The 14,084-nt window shown below is 50.8% G+C and overlaps 1 protein-coding gene across 1 annotated transcript in view; it reads left to right on the forward strand.

Moving 5' to 3' along the window:
- Window positions 1-253: 253 nt before the first annotated feature.
- The window catches only part of RGS3 (regulator of G protein signaling 3), a 115,840-nt gene continuing 102,009 nt past the window's right edge, over window positions 254-14,084 (forward strand). The window contains exon 1 of the mRNA XM_008707996.2: window positions 254-945. Coding sequence (XP_008706218.2) covers window positions 843-945 — 103 coding nt within the window. The 5' untranslated portion in view covers window positions 254-842. The remainder of the gene's footprint in view (window positions 946-14,084) is intronic.

Genomic DNA, 14,084 nt, shown 5'->3' on the forward strand with positions numbered 1-14,084 from the left:
GTGTGAGTGAGGTGTGAGGGAGACATTGAGGCCCACAGCCCGGGGGTGCTAGAGTGCTCAGGGCCTGTCAGAAAGACAGGCTTGGTCAGCAGACTCATCTGCCTTCTTGGGGAAAGCAGGGCCATCACCGTGACCCTTTCTGGATGTCCCCTTTGGACAGTAGTGTGGGTGAACAGGCCATTTTTCCTGCAGCGCCTCTGCCCAGGTTCCCACTCACTTCTGCCCTCCCTCTTCTGAGAAAAGAGTGACCTCCCTCTTTAAGAGAAGGAAGGGTCCAGTGTTCTAAGTAAAGGGGCCTTACTGTTGATGGTGAAGGTGGTGGAGACGGTGCCACCAGAGCGGTCAGCTCGGGATCGGAATGGCATTGGGTTCTCCCAACTGAATAGGTTAGCTGCTGAGGGGGCCTTTATCCTGAGTGGGGGGGAGGTGGCGGTGTGGGCTTCAGTCTTTCCCTCCAGGCCACATTCAGATCCGCAGCTCTGTCCTGCTCTTCTGGGTCCCACCCTCCTGAGGGTGTGTCTGCACTTTGCTCACAGCTTCCTGAGCCCAGATTGTCTTCCCCAGTACAGGCTCCACAGTGGTCCCTGGCAGAGCTGGGAAGGGGCCACTGCCATCTTGGGCACATCACTCTCCCTTTCCCTGTGGACCTTCCTTTGCCTTGGCTCCAGAATGCTATGCTTTCTAACTCCTAGTGGGAATAAACACCCCTCTCGGGGGGTGTCCTCGGGTCATGCCTAACTCATGCTCCCATCTTGTTCCTGCAGGTCTAGAACACCTCCAGCCTCAGTGTCCTTTCTGCATCCTGTGGTTTGAGCCTGAGGTTGCCCATTATCCCTGGATGGATGGAGTGGCAGGGCCAGCATACCTCCCCACCCAGAAAGGACGCCTGGACGCAGACTCCCCCAGCCAGGAGGAGAATCAGGCACGCTCAAGTCCAGGGTGCAGGTATGTCCACCTGTCATTGGTTGGGGCCAGGGGAGTAGGCTCGCTCCTGCTATGGGCAGTGTTCACGGTATGAGCTTTGGGGGAAGGGCAAAGCAGGGCTTCATAAAGTGCCAGGTTTCAAACAATCCACAGGCCTTTATGTGACTCATTTGCACTTGACCACTAGTTTGCTGATTTCAGGTCTCCTTCTCTAGCTTCTCTCCCTGCTGGTAGCCAGCTGGCCCTGTGGCTTCAGGTTTCCTTTCCTGCTTCAAGAAGGCAAGTCTGCAAGCTGCACTTGCTGTTGGCCATGGGGCAGGATGGAGGGCAAAGAAGAACGGACGGAGGCTGGCCTTTGGGGCAGACGGGCCTGGGTTCAAATTTCAGCTTTGCCAACCTTGGACAAGTCACCTACCTTCTCTGCCTGAGGTTCAGATTTATCTCTGGTAAACTGGGGCTAATACTTCCTAGGATCACCATGAAGATTAAATGAGATGATGCGTGTAAATTGCCCAGCTCAGCCCCTGGTACTCAGTACATATAACTTGTCTCCCCACTTTCTCTCTTGCACCCTCCAACCTCGTCTTGAGTGGATCCCTGAGCCAGATATCCATCTGGCAACTTCCAACACCTCCCATTTTTAGATTTACATAAGACCAGCAGCTTTCCCTCCCACAGCAGCAACAGTCAGAGATTTGCAGAGCAGATGTCTTGGTGTGAAACTGTTCCCAGGAGGTGTCCCATGAATGTTTGCTGACAAAGCAGTGCAGGGACTGACCTCCCTTCCAGCTCTGCCTCCTGACACCTGGCTCTGGAGACTGAAAGCGCCTACCCTCCCTGCATCCCATGTGTTTCTGTCCCCTCAGATGCTGAGGGCCTGCGCTCCGCTCCACCACGCCAGGCTGCAGATGGGGGGCTGTGAGGTTGGCTGGAGCAAGCTGCTTTGGCCTGGACCTGTGCCAGGCTGCTCCCATCCAAGAGGAGGCTCAAGAGGCGGATGGAGAGAACAGAGTTTGGGAAGGGGCTGCAGCCAGTCCGAGCATGAACACTTTTCCAAACCCCACTGCACTGGGCCAGGGGAATGCTCCTTTGCGCTTGCTTGGGTCCGGTGATTACAGGTCTGAGCTTCAAAGCATGTTACAAACCTGGCTAATTGCTGGCTGGGGGAGCTAGGCGAGCAGGCCAAGTCCGCCTGCGTGCACGCCAGCGGCCGCGGGCCTCACCTGGGGCTGGCACTTCCAGCCGGGAGCCAGGAGCCCTGCTGTGGCCGCCCGGTCCTTCTGTCTCCTCAGCGAGGACTACCTTCGGAGCTCGGAGGAGAGGCCACCCCGGCTGCAGTTGCGGCCGCCGCCGTCGCGGTTGCGGCGCGGGCACCTCCTCCCCCGGGGCCGGCTTCGGATCGGTCAGGTGGAAACCTCCCCATTCAAACGGGCGCGGGCCAATCAGGGCCCGGCGCGCCGGCCCATTCAAACGCGCGCAGCAGCCGGCCTGGCGCTCCCGCCTCCGGGACACTGGCGCGGGGCGGGGGCGGGTGAACCTGCTGCCTCGGTTACGGGGGAGCAACACAGACGCCTCGGGTTACTGGCGGTCCTGGCCGGCCGCAGCGGGGCCGCCATGGAGCGCTCCCTGCACCGCGTCTCCCTCGGGAGCCGGCGCGCCCACCCGGACTTGTCCTTCTACCTCACCACCTTTGGTAAGTGCCCGCGACGGCTGGCTGCCAGGGCGGCTTCACCCTCCTCCCAGCGCCCCGGAAAGGGCCGCCCCCACCCACCCCACCGTGATAGGTGCGGCTGGCAGCAGCGGGTGCCCAGGGGGGCCTCAGGGCCCGGGGGCTCAGGCTGAGCAAGCCGCGGGCACCACCTGCTGCCTGGCCAGGGGGGCCAAGTGCAGCTGCTTTTGCCTCACTTGGCTGGAATAATCACAACCTGGTTCATCTTTCAGAGACCTGGTTTGCACCGCTAGAGTTTCCCCAGAGCAAGCAGCTCAGGGTTGAATCACGGCCTTGTTACTACATCTGGAGATTTCCTCCATCCTCTTTCCTTTGGTTCAGGGACAGGACAGGTGCGGAAGGAGCCCGGGTGGCCTTGGCTCCTTGTGGGCTCACCTTGGAAGCTGCAGTGTGACTGCTCCAGTGGATATCTGACCCACAGCAGATGTGGGAGAATTCTCTTCTCCAGGAGTGACCAGGCTCTCAGGAGGGTCGCGGGCCTGCTTGGGGGCTTGAGGTAGAAAGAAACAGGCAGTAGGCCCCTGCTCCCAAACCCCTTCCTAGCTCGCCTGGGTTCCCCCAAATAACAGCAGGGCCGCAGCTGCCCCAAGGGTCTGGGCCAATCCAGCCTTTCAAGTAGCCATAATAGCGATGAGAGCCCTGTCCGAGAGCACAGCCCTTCACAGCTCTGTTTCCTCACTGGTTCTGCAACTCCCTGTGGAGAGCCGGTAGTATTTCCTCTGTGGAGGCTTGAGATCCAGAGAGAGGAAGGTCTCCCAGTGAGCCAGTGCGAGACTTGGTACCCGAGCTCAAGCCTTCTGAGACAACGTGTCCCGTACCTTTTTCTTTTTTTAAAGTTTATATACAACTTTCTTTATAAAGGTTGGGTAGTCCTGCAACATACAGGACTTTGCCCAGATTTCAACTACAGAACAGCCCAGGAGTTAGGCCCTCCCCGGCGTTCTGGCTCTCCTGTGTTCAGCCTTACCTCCATCAGCACACTTGCCTCCTCAGAAACTGCCTTTTTCTCTAGGAGCAGAGGAAGCAATAGGAAAGCAGTGGCTTGGCCACTAGCAATGGCCTGTGATCTAGCATCCTGGACTTCACTGGTCTAGTTGGTTGAGCGTAACCATGGGAGTCAGGAGGTAGCCACCATTTCTTGAGCACTTACCATGGCCATGCCTTGTGTCAAGTGCTTTATCTCATTGAATCCCCCCAACCCTTAGAAGCAGTTCTTGTTAACCCCACTGGGATGTGGGAGTCTACCAGACAAGGAAGGTTTCCAGAGTGACCTGAATTGGTGGGGTTGGGGTGGTCAGGAAAGAGTGTGAAGGAGCCATGAGGCCCTATTACCTTAGCTGTGTCCTGGTTTAAAAGTAAAAATACAGTTCATTGTCTTTTCCTCCTTGTTATCTCCGTAAGATGGCTTCATTGTTGAAAACTTAGTGAAAAGAAGAAAGCGAAAAATCACCTGTACTCTGACTCCTCAGAAAAGACTGTTGTCAAGTTATATTTTGTTTATATCCTTCCAGACGTATTTCTGTGTATGTAGGGGTATGTGATGATTTGAAAAGAATCGAGACCGTATTGTATGTACAGTTTTAGAATCCATTTCTTTTCCTTACTGGTATAGTGTGACTGTTTCCTAGTGTCAGTCCATATTCTTCTACTGAATTAATCATCCTGCCAGATCTGGGAAGTCGGGGAGTGTCCAGACCAGCAGGAACTGGATCCTTCGCCCCGCCGTGGCCTCAGGGCTGGGTCGGATGGTTATCGGGGAGGGTTGCTGCTGGAACCAGTGACTGTGACCTGAGTGTGCCGCGGGCAGGCAGGAACCTGGTGGGGTGGGGAGCCTCCTGCTCTCACACAGTCTCCTCTCAGGTCTCTCCGAGGACACAGATTGACACTGGAAAGTTCTGCCCTGTTTCCTGCTTCAATTTTATTGCCTTGACAAATGCTGTCCCTCTTTCAGGCTGCTGATTTTCTTCATGCAGAGCGGTCTTTGCTTGTCTGCTCACGAATGAAGATTTGTATCAGTGGTTACCAGACCTGGTCTCTTGGCAGAAGCACCTGACAAGTCTATTAAAAACACAGATTCCTGGGCTGCGTGGGTGGCGCAGTTGGTTAGGTGTCCGGCTCTTGGTTTTGGCTCAGGTCTCGATCTCGGGGTTATGAGATCGAGCCCCGTGTGGGGCTCTGTGCTCAGCATGGAGTCTGCTTAAGACTCCCTCTCCCTCTGCCTCTCACCCTTGCTCTATCTCTCTCTCCCTCAAAATAAATAAATAAATCTTAAAAAGAAAACAACCCATAGATTCCTAGGATCTTGATAAGTCTGGGGAGGAGCCTGAGAGTCTGTCATTGTAAGAAGCCACGGAAGTATGTTGATGATCAGCCAGGTTTGGAAGCTGTGGATTCAGTCAGCTTCGGTAGCCAGTGTGAACTCCCTTCACATGAAGGTCTTTGCTAAGTTTACCTCAGTTCATTGCCTTTTCCCCAAGCCTGGCAAGTAGCCCTTGGCCTTCAGGAGGGCGCTTTGCTCTGATAGAACCAGCCGAAAGTGGTGCCTAGCTGCTGGCTTACTGAGCACAAACATTTAAAGGGAGCGAAATTTCCAGAATCTCTGGAATTCTGAGGAGACAAAATTGTTTTCCGTCCAGGGGGAGTGCTGTAGGTATACTTCGAGGTTTATGTATTGTGTGTGTGTGTGTGTGTGTGTGTGTACACGGGAACAACGCCTTGTCCCCCAGTAAGAGGCACATTCAAGTAACATTATTAGTTGTCACACGCTGCCTTCTAAGGAAGTGTTCTGGCTTCAGGAGAGCGGAGTATGTAAACCGGGCCTAGAACCCAACTCTTCCAGAGATGACAAATGCGTTTTCTGTAGAACGGATGCCAGGCTGCTGCTTGGCGTGTGGGGCAGCGAGAAGCCAGGCCCTGAACTGGAGGCTGGGATCTGGCCCCGCCAGCTGCCCCTGGCTGGCCGTGCGGCTCAGAGCCTGGGCCAGGCCCTGGGCTTGGCCGGGAAGCCCCTCCAACAACTTCTCAGGGGCCCATCATTGCTGGCCCAGCATTTACTGGCTTTCCTGTCATTTGGGGTCTGTTTGCTTGGGAGCATTTAGAAATTCTCAGTTTCTGGCCTGTCAAGAGTCCTTTTGCCTTGTTTCCAATTCCGCTCAATTTTTTATTTTTGTTTTATTTTTATTGTTTTATTTTTTTAAAAAGATTTTATTTTTTTATTTGACAGAGCAAGAGAGTGCAAGCAGGGGGAGCAGCAGAGGGAGAGGGAGAAGCAGGCTTCCCGCTGAGCAAGGAGCCCGATGTGGGGCTTGATCCCAGGACCCTGAGCTGAAGGCAGATGCTTAACTGACTAAGTGGCCCAGGCGCCGCTCCGCTCTATTTTTTTAAAACCCTTTTTATTATGAAATATAACACACAGAAAAGTGTCCCCCCAAATGACATGCGGTTGAGTGACTCATCACAAAGCATTATACCTGTGTAACTTTCATGGGGTGGAGGTGGGGGGCGGTCAAGATTGCCAATATCCAGAAACCTCATGTTCGACATGCAGATTTTTTCTTTATCATTCAGTTCAAAATAGTTTCTGATTTTCATAGTCCTATTTTCTCAAGTCTTTAGGTGATTTGGACGTGTGTTTCTTAATTTCCAGATAGTGGGGGTTTTCTGGTAATATTTTTATTCTTTGTTTCATATTTTGGTCAGGGAATATACTCTGCATCCTTTCGGTCCTCTGATGGCCCAGGATACAGTCAGTTTTTATAAATGTTCTGTGTGTACTTGAAAAGCTCCGCAGTTGTTGGGCGTAGCGTCCTTTGTGTCAGGTTTTGGTCGAATTTGCTAATTATGTTGTTCCAATGTTCCATATCCTTGCTGATCTCCCCCCACCCCGCACCCCCAAATTGTTCTATGAGTTACCAAGAGAGGTGTGTTAAAATTCCTCCTGTGGTTGTACATTTGTCTCTTTGTCATTAGAGTTGTCTTACTTTTATATATTTTGAAGCAATAGTAAGAGCATACAAGTTTAGAACTATTATCTTAGTAGTGAATTGAAACTTTTATTATTATGAAGCTTTCTCTTTATTTCTAGTGCAGAGAAAGTCTACTTTTCCTGATGTTAACGTAGCTACCCAGCCTTCTTTTGGTTAACAATGCATTGCCTGGCGTATCTTTTTCCATCTTATTTCCGTCAGTCTTTCTGTTTCTTTATGTTCCAGGTGTGCTGCGTCTCTTACAAACGGCAGGCACAGAGTTGTTATTTTGCTTCTTGGTGCAGACCTAGGATGATCTCTTCCTTCAAAAAGACATTTGCTTTGGGTGCCTGGGTGGCTCAGTCGGATAAGCGTCTGCCTTTGGCTCAGGTCGTGATTCCGGGGTCCTGGGATCAAGCCCCACATTGTCAGGCTCCTTGGTCAGTGGGAAGCCTGCTTCTCCTTCTCCCCCCCCCCCCACGCTCCTTCTCTCTCTTCTCTCAAATAGATAAATAAATAAAATCTTTTTTTAAAAAAGCTATTTGCTTCTGTCAGGTGCTTGAGGTCACCAACGATCTGGGATAATTCTGATGTTGGGGATTGGGATTATCTGAGGTTGAGCTGCGGTCTCTTGAACTGCATCTCATCACGGCTCATGTATTCCTGAGGAGCAACCCTTTAGGGTTCTGACCCAAAAGGTCAGGGCTCAGAAGGATCCCACTCTTGACCGGCCCTGGTCTCCCACTCCTGCTCCTCTTGCCCTGTGAGGCAGACAGAAACTCTGCTCAGCCTCTCAGCTTCTCCGTCATCTCTCTGGAATTTGAAAACACCCCAAGGAGAGAATTAGCCCAGGAAAACATTAAACTTCATTCCACGGACCTCCCTCCCCCCAGAGCCTGCTCTGTAGTTCCTCTCTGTCTTGTATCTCCAAAAAGCTGCTTTTAATATTTTGTCCAGCTCTTCTAGATTTCTTCTGTGGGCCTGTCATCCCAGAAATAGAAGTCCCCTACCTGTGTTTTCTAATTTTTCTGAGTCGTTTTTACTCTTTTCATCTCCTCTCCTTTCCTCCCTCCCTCCCTTCCTTCCGCCCTTCCATCCTTCCTTCCCTTTTCCTTCCCTCCATCCTGCCTTTCGTCCTGTCAGTGGGAGTGCCTATTCTTTGCCAGGCCCTCCACATACGTACGTTAGTTCTCAGTTTTACAAGAACCCTCCCAGAACTGTATGAGTCTTCTTTCCATTGTACAGATGAGGAGACGAAGATGTAGTGATTCAGTATTATCAGTGGCAGACCCAGGATCCAAGCCAGGTCTTACGGACTCCAAAACCCACGCTTTGCTCATAGTTCTTTCTGGGCTCCCTCCCTCGTGTTTTCTGTATTAGACTTGTTCTGCTGGAAAACTGTGATAGTGAAAAAAATGACACACTGTAAGACATAATGAAAATAAATCACTGACTTCATGGTGTGGCTTAAAGCCATCAGCAAGGATGTAACAGGTGCTCATTATTACAACATAGCATATTTAACTATGAAGAAGAAGTCTGTAATATGAATTAGGTAAGCGTGGAGAATCATTTATAAAATGTGGTGAAACTGACAATTTTGGAATTAAAGTCATAATAAAATCTAAAGGAACATCATGAAAGGGAAGGATAGGGTGAATTTTCTATATATTGTGGTATTGTACACAAATGTGTGTAAAAGAAAACCATTTGCTCTGCGGGGGAAGCATTTTCATGAACGTGCTGGGCTGTCTGTGGGTTACTGTGAGACAATTCCAGATTTTACAGTTGAATTGGTAATGAGTACGGTTTGAATGTATCGCAATTCTTTAGGGAGAACAATCAAGGACCTCACAAATGGAAGGCCTTTTCTTTCCTTAGTCATAATACAGTGATTTATCTTAGAACTGTGTTTTCTTAACAATTTTAAAAATTGAAAAATTGTCCCAGCATTGAGCTCAGGTTTATGTCACCTGGCTTTGGAGGGCAATAGGGGTCTATATTAATTATATATTGCTTCATAACAAAGTACCCCAATACCTATTGGCTTAAAAACCCCCCGAACATTCAGTATCTCCTGGTTTCTGTGAGTCAGGAATTTGGGAATGGCTTTGCTGGGTGGTTTTTGCTCAGGGTCTCTGCGGCCAAGAGGTTAGCCGACGTATGCTGGCGAGAGCAATCTATTCCTGGAAGGAAAAACAGCTTGGGGAGCCACATTTAATATCAGGTTGCACAGGAAGTGGAGAGTCAGAAGAGAGGAGTCGTAACGACCCGTCATCGTCTCTATTTCACCACTGCAGCCCCCTGCCCCCTGGGCTCTGCAGGCCTCCTTCCACCAGCAGGCACCAGCATAAGCCAGGCTGTTTCTCCAAAGGGAACTCAACATTCTCCGTCTTCGAAAGAACAGTCTCTTGAAAGGCTCCACAGGGCTGCATCCCCAGAGCTGGATGGCTCCCATTTCTCCAACACCCCTGCAGCCTGCCATTTCTCCTTTAGAGGGCAGAAAGTGAGATCGGTAAACACGCATACCCCTCTCTGAGCCTTGGTCAGGCTGCCCTGTGGGTCAGGCAGCCCAGGATCACAGAGACAGGGGTGCCTGGTAGCTGCTTGGCTCCCTCCCACTCTCCTGCACACACAGCTTGGGGTACAGACTCGTCCCCACAAATGGAGGGGAAATCTGTGAGTGTTGGTGGCTGGCCAGGCTCCAGGGAGACCCAGCCTCCGTTGTACATTTGTCCTGACATCATCCCCCTTCCTGTGGCTTTCAACACATGATAGCTCTAAATGGGGAGTTGCTTTTGAGGCGAACTGGGTTTTGAGATGACTGCTGCTTCATGCCAGCCGGGCAATTCCCTTGTAGATGTATTCTCTGCATACCCCAGGGCTCCACGAGGTCCCTCAAGGACATGTTCCTGCTGATCCCTGAGCCCAGCTATGGTGTGCAGCCCCCATCTTCTTGCTTTGAGTTCTGAGTACGCCCCTCCCTGGCCGTGTCCTGAGAGTCATCGTTCACCTTCCTGTGGTCCTCTCCAGGGTAAGGTCTGCCAGACTGAGTTTCTTGAGCTGGCTTCCATGCCCTTTTTTTCTACGGGGCCTGGTGAGTGTGAATCCCCCTAAGTACTGTGCGAGCAGAATCTGGGTTCAGTGCCTTCTCTGTGCCTTCTGAAGCTCACTCTTACCCAGTATGTTTCCTGTCACATGTGGCCCTATCTCTCCTCCCTTTGTCTCTGGGCCCTGACTCCCACATACTTCTGCAGCCTCTCTGGGTCCCCATCACCACCTCCCTTCGCAGACGGAGTGCCCAAATGCAGCTGCATGGGAATTGAGGGCTGTGCCCTCTCCAGGGCCCCTGAATAACCCAATGAGAATGGCTCCAGGCCCTTGAGCCTGGACGTTCCTGGGCACTCTCATAGACCACTCCCTGGCCCTGGGCAGAACGTGGGGATAATGACAAGATCGGAGATTCAAGGGGCAGGTGAGGGGCTTGGTTACTTAGATCAGCTGAAGGCCCCAGGTTGACTTCCTCTTTACCCAGTGGTTTCTTTCTTTAGACTTGGAGACATTTCTTTGAGCCTGCCCTCTTTGTGGCTTCCCTTGGCTTCTGAGCAAAGCTGTGGCTCCTGGTGCTGTGCCTGACGGCTCTCTCTGCTCCTGAGCCCCAGGGTTGCACTGGCAGATGCAGTGGTGCACAGGCGTGGCTCTGGAAGACCGGCTCGGTGTATAGGCCAGAGTGCTGGCGTTGGGGCAGCATTCGGGTCTCTCATTTGGGGATGCCTTACCCGGGTTGCTCGGCCTAGGGCAAGTCCCCTTCCATATCTGGGCATGACTGTTCTGGCTTCCAGTTGAGGAGTTTGGGCAAGATGACTTCAGGGCCCTTGAGACACATTCATTCGATGGAATGGGCCAAGGGGGGGAGGCAGAAGGGACAGCCGTGGCCAAGCAGGGTAGGGGTAGGGTCTCATTCTTCATTTTGCCCTTACCTGTGAGCCCACAGATGGGCTGGGGGAGGGTGTGTCCCTCACTGGGCCTGAGTCTGGTCTGCTGGGCTTGGTTTCTCTGCTGTACCTGGGTAGAGGGCACGATGGTTCTCCCCGAGGAGGCCTGCATGGCAAGGCCTGCAAGGGGAGCCGGCAGACTCCTCTGATTTCCGAGTCAGTCTTTGCTCCAGGCCCATCCTGTGCTCCAGCTCCACTTTTTGGCCTTGTCTATGCTCCTGCCCTAGTCATTGGGCTGTGGGTTTCCTGCGGGTGGGCACCTGGCCATTCAGATCTGTCCTTCCAGACTCAGGGCCCCATGCAGGTGCCTGGCTAATGTTTGTCGAGTAGAACTAGCAACCATTTGTGCTAGGAGATGCCTCCCTCCTGATTTCTTTTTTCTTTTTTCTTTTCAAATTAACATATAATGTGTTATTGGTTTCAGAGGTAGAGGTCACTGATTCATCAGTCTTATATAATACCCAGTGCTCATTACACCACACGCCCTCCTTAATGTCCAGCACCCAGTTACTCCATCCCCCACCCCCTCCCTTCCAACAACCCTGTTTGTTTCCTACGATTAAGAGTCTCTTATAGTTTGTCTCCCTCTCTGATTTCATCTTGTTTTATTTTTTCCTCTCTTCCCCAACGATCCTCTGTTTTGTTTCTTAAATTCCACATATCAGTGAGATCATAGGATAATTGTCTTTCTCTGATTGACTTTTTTCACTTAGCCTAACACCCTCTAGTTCCACCCACGTTGTTACAAATGGCAAGATTTCATATTTTTTGATGGCTGAGTAGTATTCCATTCTATGTATATATACCACATCTTCTTTATCCATTCATCTGTTGATGGACGTCTGGGCTCTTTCCATAGTTTGGCTATTGTGGACATTGCTGCTATAAACATTGGGGTGCAGGTACCCCTTCGGATCACTACATTTATATTTTTGGGGTCAATACCCAGTAGTGCAGTTGCTGGATCGTAGGGTAGCTCTATTTTTAACTTTTTGAGGAAACTCCATACTGTTTTCCAGAGGGCTGCATGAATTTGCATTCCCAACAGTGTGGGAGGGTTCCCCTTTCTCCGCATCCTCGCCAACATCTGTCGTTTCCTGACTTGTTACTTTCAGCCATTCTGACTGGTGGGAGGTGGTATCTCATCGTGGTTTTGATTTGTATTTCCCTGTCCATCCTGATTTCTGTGAATGGGCCGTCGGGTAGGTGATGGTGTTGTGCAGCTCAGGGGTTCCCACAGCTTTGGAAAGCCAAATATGTTCTGGCCAAAGCTGCCTTTGCACTGGTAATAGTTTCAGAAAAAATGTTTTGGGGTTAAACACAATCGCCTTTGGGTTCATGAGATTGGATCTGTGACTGCTGGCCATTTCTGTCTGTTTCAAACCCTTCTCCTAGCCCACACTGGATCTGGCACAGTTTTTGTAGATTTCTCATCTCTAGAGGGCCCCAAAGTGGTAATGGCTCAGATCTTGAGCTAATAATGCCACAGATTGTCTTGGCGCCTTTCCTGCAAGGACCTCCTCACCCTCCAGCATTATCTGATCCACACACAGCTTGGCAAGTGCAGTAGCCTCTGTTATTAGCCCCCCTCGCGGCTGGGGGGACAATCTGGCTCTGAGAGCAAGGACAGTAGTTGGGGCTGGAACTGGTACAGGCCTCCGTGCTTCTGAGATCTATGCCCTGGGCGGGAGAGCAGCAGGAATTTCTGCTGGGTGAAGAGCTGGACAAGGGTTTTCTGGAGTCTGAATTGCCTGGGTTTGCAGTTTAAACACCCCCAAAGTGCAAGGAGCAAGTGGTTTCCAGGTCCCAGGAGTTGGGGGACTGCTCAGAATTTCCCTCCTTTCTATTCTCTGAACCTGCCTGGCCTCCCTCCAGCCAGCAGCAAAGCACAAGCCCAGCCACAGTCCCAGTTTCACTGGGAATGTCCAGAGATAAATAGTTGGGATGATGAGAGGACATCTCACTGTGCCATGGGGAGCAGTGGAAGGACTTCAGACTTGAGATCTAGAGGAGAGAACCTGTAGACTGACAGCAGAACCATTTCTGGGTAATAAAAGGTACTGAGAGGCCACTTCTGGCTCAATATATGATGGAGCATTGAATAGTCAGAGTTATTGCAAAAGAAAAAGGGCCCCCATTGCAGGAAGTGAGCTCCCCATCACCAGAGGTGATCAAGCAGAGGCTGATGACTGTAAGATAGGGTTGTCATGGATGCAAGGGCTTTCTGGTTGCTGTGTGGGGTTGCTTCAGCTTGGAAGGCCCTCCCCCATCCTCCTTGCCTCCCCAGTACATGTCTACCAGGTGGATTGAGTTCACTGGTTTCTTGAGTTCCAGGAAGAGTCCACTGGACTGAGGAAAAATTTTCAACATGTCATTGAGGAAGAAGAGTATGATCCTTCTCTCTTCTGTCCATGCTGAAGGGCCACTGGGCATCTGTGAGGATGACTTGATGTTTTGTTTTGTTTTATATCACCTTTAAAAAAATTAGAAAAGCCAGGGGAAAAACTAACTCCTCATTCTTCACCTGCTTTCCAGCCCTGGCCCTTCCGTTATGTTCCCCCCCCCCCCCCCCCCCCCGCTTCCCTTTTTTTTTCATTTCCTCTTCATATTTTTAATTTAATTTTAATTTTTTATTTTTTAAAAAGATTTTACTTATTTATTGGACAGAGAGACAGCAAAAGAGGGAACACAAGCAGGGGGAGTGGGAGAGGGAGAAGCAGACTCTCCCCTGAGCAGGTTGAGGGGCTGGATCCCAGGACCCCGGGATCACGACCCGAGCCGAAGGCAGACGCTTAACAACTGAGCGAACCAGGCGCCTCTAATTTTTACTTTTTAAAAGATTTTATTTATAAATAAAGTGAGAGTGAGGGTGGGGAGGGGCAGAGGGAGAGGGAGAGAGAATCTCAAGCAGACTCCCCACTGAGCATGGAGCCCTACTTGGGGCTTCATCTCGTGACCACAAGATCATGACCTGAACGGAAATCTAGAGTCCGTTGCTTAACTGACTGAGCCACCAGGCACCCCACTTCTTATTTTTAATTATAGCAGCGCTATAGTTCATTTAATTTGTATTGTTGAAACAACAATAGTGATAGATTTAAATTCCTCTTGACTTCCCTCTCTCCAATTCTAGAGGCTATCCCTGGTTTTTCATTTGGCATCCTTTCAGAACACACACACACACACACACACACACACACACACGCAGAAATGTATGTCATCTGCATTGTTCTGCAGTTTGTTTGTTTCCCTTAAAAACTTATCACAACAATGTTCCCCCTGCCAGGACATACAGAGTTCCCTCATTTTTTTGGTAACAGCTTCTACTATTCCAAGCACAGCTAGAGATGGCTTATTTCACCATTTTCATACTGATGGCCCGTTCAGGTGTTTCCAGTTTGTCCTTATTTTAAACAGTGCTGGAGGGCCCTTTTTGTGGTGTGCGTTTTTTGTCTGTGATAGTGACCTGGA

This window comes from Ursus maritimus, unplaced genomic scaffold (assembly GCF_017311325.1).
Source record: "Ursus maritimus isolate PB19 unplaced genomic scaffold, ASM1731132v1 scaffold_17, whole genome shotgun sequence".
Classification (NCBI taxonomy): domain Eukaryota; kingdom Metazoa; phylum Chordata; class Mammalia; order Carnivora; family Ursidae; genus Ursus; species Ursus maritimus.